Source organism: the organism of the source record quoted next, unplaced genomic scaffold (genome assembly GCF_019419815.1).
Source record: "Pyrus x bretschneideri cultivar Hongxiangsu unplaced genomic scaffold, Pyrus_bretschneideri_v1 Contig3, whole genome shotgun sequence".
Classification (NCBI taxonomy): domain Eukaryota; kingdom Viridiplantae; phylum Streptophyta; class Magnoliopsida; order Rosales; family Rosaceae; genus Pyrus; species Pyrus x bretschneideri.
In genome coordinates, this window is record NW_025999612.1 from 8,330,228 (window position 1) to 8,337,856 (window position 7,629).

General features: G+C 36.9%; 1 protein-coding gene across 2 annotated transcripts; it reads right to left on the reverse strand.

Moving 5' to 3' along the window:
* Positions 1-385: 385 nt before the first annotated feature.
* Positions 386-7,629, reverse strand: LOC103938240 (ribonuclease J). 2 transcript variants are annotated; one of them, XM_009348241.3, is made up of 17 exons: positions 7,291-7,629; positions 6,522-6,744; positions 6,043-6,166; positions 5,661-5,717; positions 5,195-5,386; positions 5,040-5,117; positions 4,494-4,676; positions 4,286-4,366; positions 3,881-3,946; positions 3,687-3,779; positions 3,115-3,240; positions 2,700-2,813; positions 2,428-2,523; positions 2,255-2,352; positions 1,645-2,147; positions 908-1,353; positions 386-808 (listed from the first exon to the last, which is right to left on the reverse strand). In XM_009348241.3, exons 1-17 carry the CDS (start codon positions 7,475-7,477, stop codon positions 713-715), a joined length of 2,763 nt encoding a protein of 920 aa, XP_009346516.1. In that variant the 5' UTR covers positions 7,478-7,629; the 3' UTR covers positions 386-712. The 2 variants fall into 2 exon arrangements, with proteins under 2 accessions (XP_009346516.1, XP_048445594.1); XM_048589637.1 differs by lacking the exon at positions 7,291-7,629 and having other exon boundaries at positions 6,057-6,166; positions 6,522-6,664.

The following is a 7,629-nucleotide window of genomic DNA, read 5'->3' on the forward strand; positions in this document are numbered from 1 at the left end:
TCTTATTATCTTTGTAAAAAAAATCAATATAAGATGTTGATGTAGCTTAACAATAACCATTCAAATAAGAAGGGAGGGAACGGAAGAGAGATTAGGAGGGAAGACAATCCCCCTCCTTCTTCGATGACTTGTGAATCATGAGCAATTATCTTTTTTACTAAGGTTTTTAATTTAATTAGTCATGAACCTAAGCATGAACATTGACTTGACAATTAAATTTAATCCTTTGATACAAAGCAACATTTTACATTAAATCCATTTGAATTTGAACTATCCAAAAAGAAAATTCAAATTTAAGTGCATACGAAAAAACCCATCACCTTAACTAACCTGGTTAAGTTCAAATTTGCAATTTAATCACGATAGTTTCTCAATTTAATCACTATTCCATAAAATAAGAATATAAATATTGAAAAAAATAAGGTATCACAAGCCATAGCACCAAAGGTTTCTTCCCACTACAAAATTCCCACCCTGACCCTTTGCTCATCCATTTGATTGACTGATATATCATATACATGGAGGTTAAAGGGGTACAAATGCTACAAGAACCTACTTCAGTTTCTCATTTTCAAATCCCTTTGATCTGACAACCATCCACACCTTCAGTCTTGGTGAATTTTCATTTGGCTGTTCCTCGAGCTTTATCGGATCAAGTATTGTTTCTTGGGGAGTTTTCAGAAGTTCGTGGAACTTTTTTCGCCTCTAGCAATCATTTTGTTGCCAATTCCTCGGAATCAGACAAAGCTCCATCCATTTCCTCGAAGTACGGCCAACTCTTTCTACTTCTTTTTCCGCTCTTGCTTTCCTGTTCATGAAGACATTGTTTGATTAGCGCAATGATAAACCAAAGTAACAAGCTCAAATGGAAGAAGGAACGCCGGCATTAGGGTGGAGGTGGACAAACCTCATATTTCTGAACCAGGGATGCCCACAGAGATTTGCATTGTCCTGGGCTTCGGTTGATCCCATCAGCCAACAAGTTTCTAGATATCTCTTCCCAGAGGGCCATTCGCCCCTTCGCAACTTGAAATCTGCCATGCAGTTTCCCCCGCATTGTAATAAGCTTCTTAACTTCCTCAGGCTTCCATCTATTGCGTTTCACAGGCTTTGAAGAATTTGGTAATTCACTGTCTTCAGGACCATCTTTCTGTGGATGTTCCTGTTCCGCAACCAAACCATTTTCATCTTGTACTGATTTGTCACCAGTTGATAACCTAACCAATGATTTCCAAAAATCCTCCGAATCCTCTGAATCAGAAGAAAGCTTCTCTGACTTGGAACTTGAAGTAGCAGAATCTTCCTCAGGTAGGAGTCCTTCGACTTCAATGCCATCATCTTCTAGTTCGGACTCTGATGAGATGAAAGAACAAAACATACTCAACGTCAATGCTGTAAATCACAACTCCAGGAAAGAATACTTAGTTATATCAGATTGACATAGAGATGACAGTTATGAAAAGAGAAAATTCTACAACACATAATGAATGGAAAACTGAGATCAAGTTCTTCCATATGATAATATCGACAGTTACTGCTAAGAAACACACTTACTGCTAAGAAACACACTTTACAGCGGAGTGTTGCGTATAATTACTGACTGCAGAGAGAGAGAGAGAGAGAGAGAGAGTGGGAGTAAAGGACCTTCCGTATCTTGTTGCGAGATGCTCTGTAATGTGTTGTCCTTGTCTCCATCTGCTTGTGCCCTAGTTGACTGACTCTGAAAATATGTTTGTGTCTTGCTGTCATCTGCTTGTGTCCTAGTTGACAGACCCTTATTTTGATGTCGATCATATACTTTCCTCAACTGTGACATCTCAGAACCAACATGGGATTTTCCAGATAGTCTTGCACTGACCTCATCAGCAAGAACTACTGCGGGGTTCTCCATGGCAATGGCAATGACGTCTGGCCTTTTACCACTGTACTTTCTTACCAATTTCCTCAATACCTCAGACACTGTTCTTTCCATGTGAGCCAGAGGACAATTTATGGGGCAGCTTGACAGTGCAGCGTGGGCAGCTTTATAGAGTGCATCAATAAGCTTTCCTTTGTCCAGCCATAAACATCGAGTAGTAATTTTTATCTTCCCTTTTATGCTATTTTCAGCCGAATCATTTACGTTTTGAGGGCGTAAAATTTCCATGCTTAAGACCAGAAAAACAAAAAAGAACATCAGGATGCTATCATATAGAAATTTCCATATTAAGAATATGCATGTCAAATGTGTCACTGAAGAATCTACGAGATCTACCTGACCACTATTATGCCGTCTAAGGCGATTCTTAGTCTCTCATCAACACACAGTTCGCTTGAAGTACCAAATGCTTTATCACCATCACTAAACTTCAACTGTAATATAATAGTAGATTTATTAGAAATTGCTCAATTAACTTCTCATAATGGACATTAAAGCTTAACACCAACCTGCAAATTCTCTTTTCCAAGCATGGTGAAACCACTAGAAAGTACTCTTCTGTTTCTTAAATGTGAAACGCCAAGCATTTCCCCGTTTTTTATAACCTGATGCATAAAAAATTTCATGTTTTAGTATCTTAATACCATGAATCCTTCCACATTATGACCACAGACGAAAACTACTATCATGCATACTACATATGATTGGACCATATCATCCACCAAGGAAGCATCAACAGGACAAGTTCCTTGAGTATAACAAGATGAACGGATTGACTCACAGTGGTGTGATGAATGCCAGTTGATTTGCCAAGCAATTCATGCTCTTTGAGGAACAAGAGTTCTCCATGTATCGGCAGAAAATGTTGCGGCTTCACAATTTGAAGCACTTCTTCCTTTAAAAGAAAAAAAGATTCTTTCCCAATTAAAATATATATAAAATGGAGCCAATTGAAAATTGCACATGAAAGGTGAAACAAAGAAAGACAGCCATGTCTATATTGTTCTAAAAGCAAGGAACCTGCACAGATTTTGCACAAAAAATTATACGCTACTGTGTTGTTTTTCTAAATAAGAAGATGCAAAAGTGCCACTAATATCGAGTTTATTATCACCTTTCAGAATATTAGAACAAAATCCTACCATTTAAGAAATTAAACCATTTGAAATCAAAATCTTGAGATTCAAAAGACTTACCAATTCTCCGCGATACCCATGACCAGAAGTGTGCAGTCCCTCATTCTTACCCATCACTATAGTTGAGCCAAGATCTGATATGCGGTTTAACATTTTCATCACCCGAGATTCATTACCAGGAATCACCTATAAGGTAAACAACGTCAAAAAAACCAAATAGATCAATCACAGCATATGCAGCGACAAAATCTATCAAAGCAGATCTCAGAATTCTGAAAAAATAGAAGAAATAATTGGAAAAGATTTCCAAAATATTTAAGCTAATATTCTGTGTGTAACTTCCAGTTTTGAAAATTTCAAATTTGACCATGGACCATGTTGAAATTAAACTTTGGAAAAATTTTGGAAACTTTCTTCGTTCTTTCTTTTTTCAATGAAAAGCTAGATCTGTTAACCATGAGTATAGGAAACTTAATAGGGTATAGGAACTATATGCCAATAAACAAAAGAAGTTGAAGTCATATAAATTCTTATTCATCTAAATAAATTTGGTTATGCTGAAAACTCATATAGGTGTAACTTATATGAAAAATCAATTGGAAAAGGAGGCTTATTCAATCAAGTTCTCTTACCTTAGCTGAATACAAAATTACGTCCTCTTTGGTCAGCTTGACGGAATGACTACTTCCAAATGATGCAAGATTTAGAGCAGCACGTGGTTCTGCCTGACACAATAGCATGCATCATTTGCCAGAAAAAAAGGTCCAGATGAAGGTTTTACTTTATGGAATCGGGCAGCCATAGGAGGCCATCTAGATAAACTTACTTGAGAGCCAGTTGTGACAATCAGCAAATCCTTTGGAGCATAGGAATCAATATCTTCCACTTTCACCTAATTTGATGTAATAAAATAAAACTTTATGATGAGATCTCTCACTAAAGAGAGGAGCAAAGTGAACAGATGCCACTACTAATTTAGAGATAAATGATAACCATACATAACTCCAATGATTCTGTCAGGCACCCATTCTAAATCCTAAATGTAACAAGCAGTATGTTTTCTAAATCCTAAATGTAACAACCAGTAATTGTATTTTCATGTCATATGAAGCAACACAAGATCTCATATGATAAGGACACGCACACATGACAAAGACTTGGGGAAGAAAAAAACATATGGGATCTACATCAGCCCATGTACAAAAGAGAAATAGAGAAGATGCATTATTACCAGGGATGATGGATCAATTGGTGCCTTCCCATCCTTCCAAGCTGCATCAAGATATGTCCTCAAGGACATACCAACGAATACCTAACAGATCATAATATAACACTTTTTTTAGACACATATTTTTTTTTTTCATGCTAAACTAAGGTGAAGGGTATTTTAAAGAAAAGAAGCACACTAGATTGTGTTGGATAAAGTCAGAAGGACCTACCAACTTTCTGCCGGTGAAATCAGCAGCAGCTTTCACACTTCCAAGTCGGTGTATGTTTGAAGCAAACTGAGTAGTTATAATCCTCCCTTTAGCAGCTGAAATATGCCTCAACAACGCATCTGCTACAGAAGATTCGCTAGTTGTCCTTCCCGGTGAGAGTACATTTGTAGAGTCACTCATCATCTGGAAAATAATGTACATTAGTTGATATCTTCACCTTGTCCTCCATGAAAAACTGTTTTGACGAAAAATATGGATTTCATGTACTTACATAACTGGTTTACAAGATGATTCTTAATTATTCAATGTACGAACTACATGCACAATTCATGAATTAACTCCATCTTTTGAGAAGATATTTTCAACTCAGAATATTTGATATATGCCATTATTGGTTAGTAACAATATGAATCTCACATTCTAAATTATAATAGCACAAACAATTAAACATATTTTGTCCCCAAGAAAAATCCCAGTTTCACTACCAAGTGGATCCCAAAAGATAAGAAATCAGAAAATATATAATTACTAGACTGAGGGGCAAACCAATGTTACTCCTTCTTTTGAAAGTTCTTCCAAAGCTTCACGGTCAAAACCTCTACCATCCAATGGTGACTCGTCAATCTGTTTAACATAATTCTTTATTAAGTTTGAGAATTTAATCAAAGAAGAGAAGAAGATATACAGGTAAGAAATGTTACCTTCCAGTCCCCAGTATGAAGAATTGTCCCATCAGAACAGCGAAGAACTAATCCACAACAGTCAGGAATAGAATGTGTCACCCGAATAGGCTCAATCTCAAATGGTCCAGCCGTAAATTTCCTCTTTGTTCTAAATGTCCTAAGTCTTGACGGGACAAAAATCCCATGTTCCTTCAGGCGTTTTTTAATAAGCTGTTCAAAAGAACAATATCAACGTTTTGAACATTATGCTAACACAAAAATTTGAAAAAAAAACCCAGGAATTCAAGAGAACAGGCATCCTTCATTACAAAAATATTCATATGCATCGACAATATGAAATACCAAAAACCTCAAAAGCAGATGGCTAAGAGCTGCAAAGAAAGTATTTTAACATTCCGTGGGAGGTCAACATCAGCAAACAACATTGTTGAAATTTACACATCATGAGAGAAACTTTTGGCTGCTGAAGTTACGCAAAAATTACCTCCATGGTAAAGGATGATGCAAATATTGGTGTATCGAGATCCAAAGCTGGGATCACCTGTTTAGAGAAAAAATATGTATTAACTATTAACTAAAATCCATGAAGACCAAAATAATAAACTTCCAGCAGAATGTGTAATTCAAAAACTTTGATACATTTGCCATATTATACAACTCTTCTTAACTAGAACAACATTTACAGTGTTCATCTTCACCAAGAAAAACACCTAGAAGTAAAAGAAACAGCAAAAATAAGTGATTTCTGGAATCAATCCATTTATGATGTTTCTTTCTACAAACATAAAAAATCCAGTAGATTCATCAATAACAATTATGATATTGAGCCAAAATGGCATTTCCAAAGTATCAGAAGGAAACTTTACCCAAGGCAACGCACCAATGTGGTCTTCATGCCCATGTGTAATGACAATCGCTTCAATTTTGTGGCTCCATTTTTTGATAAAGGTGGTATCAGGTATAATCTTTTGGACTCCGAGCTCATCAAAGCTGAAATTGCATATAACATATAATCAAGGGTCAATGCATAAGTAGAAGAAAAGAGAAGGCCAATAAGGATCACTTTCAACAGGCATTCATAGAAGCAAATACAAATAAGGATCCATTTTTCATGCACACAAATTCTTCTTTTTGAATGTATGGAACAAATGTATCCTTCCAATTATGCTGGTATTACGAAATTTGTTGAATCTAATTAAATAAACGGCATTCATAGCAGTAAAAATGTGGACAGAAGAAACCTCTAAGAAAAGATAAGTCATACTAGGCAGAAATACATCAAGTTATCACCCAGATACAATCTTTCATAAGCATAAACAATAGAAACCTAGCCTACTTCACATACTCTGGAAACATAACACCAGCATCAATCAGAATATAGCGGTCATAATTCCCAACCAGCATGCAATTCATCCCAATTTCTCCCAGGCCACCAATTGGTAAAACACGGATTGGGGGGCCCTCTCTGCCTTCATAAAATTGTTCCATCTTTCGTTTAACAGAGTCTTCCATACTTTTTCGAGGCCCTTCCATTCTTCCCGATCTTCTTACATTCGACCCACGTGTTCCTAAATGAATCAAACCAAAAAACACCCATCAAAATTATCTCCAAAAAATTTGGTAGTAAAAGATGTCTTGCTAATAAACATAGAAATTAGCATGATAGGTTGTGAGATGGAACATAACTTCCGGTTCAATTGCTTGTTGAAACAACTTATAACTATAAGATAGAACATAAGATAGAACATATTCGTAAACTTCACCCACCTTTGGTCACTAAAAACAATAATTTTTTTAAACAAAAATTTAATCTTTTGTCAAAAAATGGAATGCCTAAGACAGTGCAAACCACCTAGAGAGCAAAACTAAACCCTGTTTTGAATTCCACTTAGCCCTAATTACCTGCTTCAAATTCCAATAAACTCTAAGCACCTTATCCTAACAGAAAAAAAAAATAAAAAATCAAAACTTTGGCACCCAATTAAACTAAAGCATCATCAATTTCAAATTTAAGGTCACTAAATTTCACAATACTTCCCAGTTTTCATATCCTTCAACTTTCCCAGCACACACACACAAGATAAAATATAAACCCAACTTCTTAATTTAAATACCTGCTGCAGTAGGAGAGCCAGAGGAGCACGAAAAGCAGCGGCCCACAGCTTTCGGCCGCCACAGGAGGCTGTAAGGGCACGGAGAGAGAACTCCGAGAGCAGCCATTTGGGCCGACACGCTTGGTTTGAACGGAGCCGGGCAGAGAGAATGGTAGACAGATAAACCCCCCAAAACCCCTAATTGCATGAGTGAGGAGTTGGACGATTCGGAAGGTCCGAAACGTCGAAACGAAACCCAGGAAATCTACGTGGGTGTTGGGGTTTGCTGAGAAGCGGGAGAGGGAGGGAGGGAGGGAGAATGCAGAGTGGGAAGCGGGAGTGAGGATTTTTGTAGGCTTC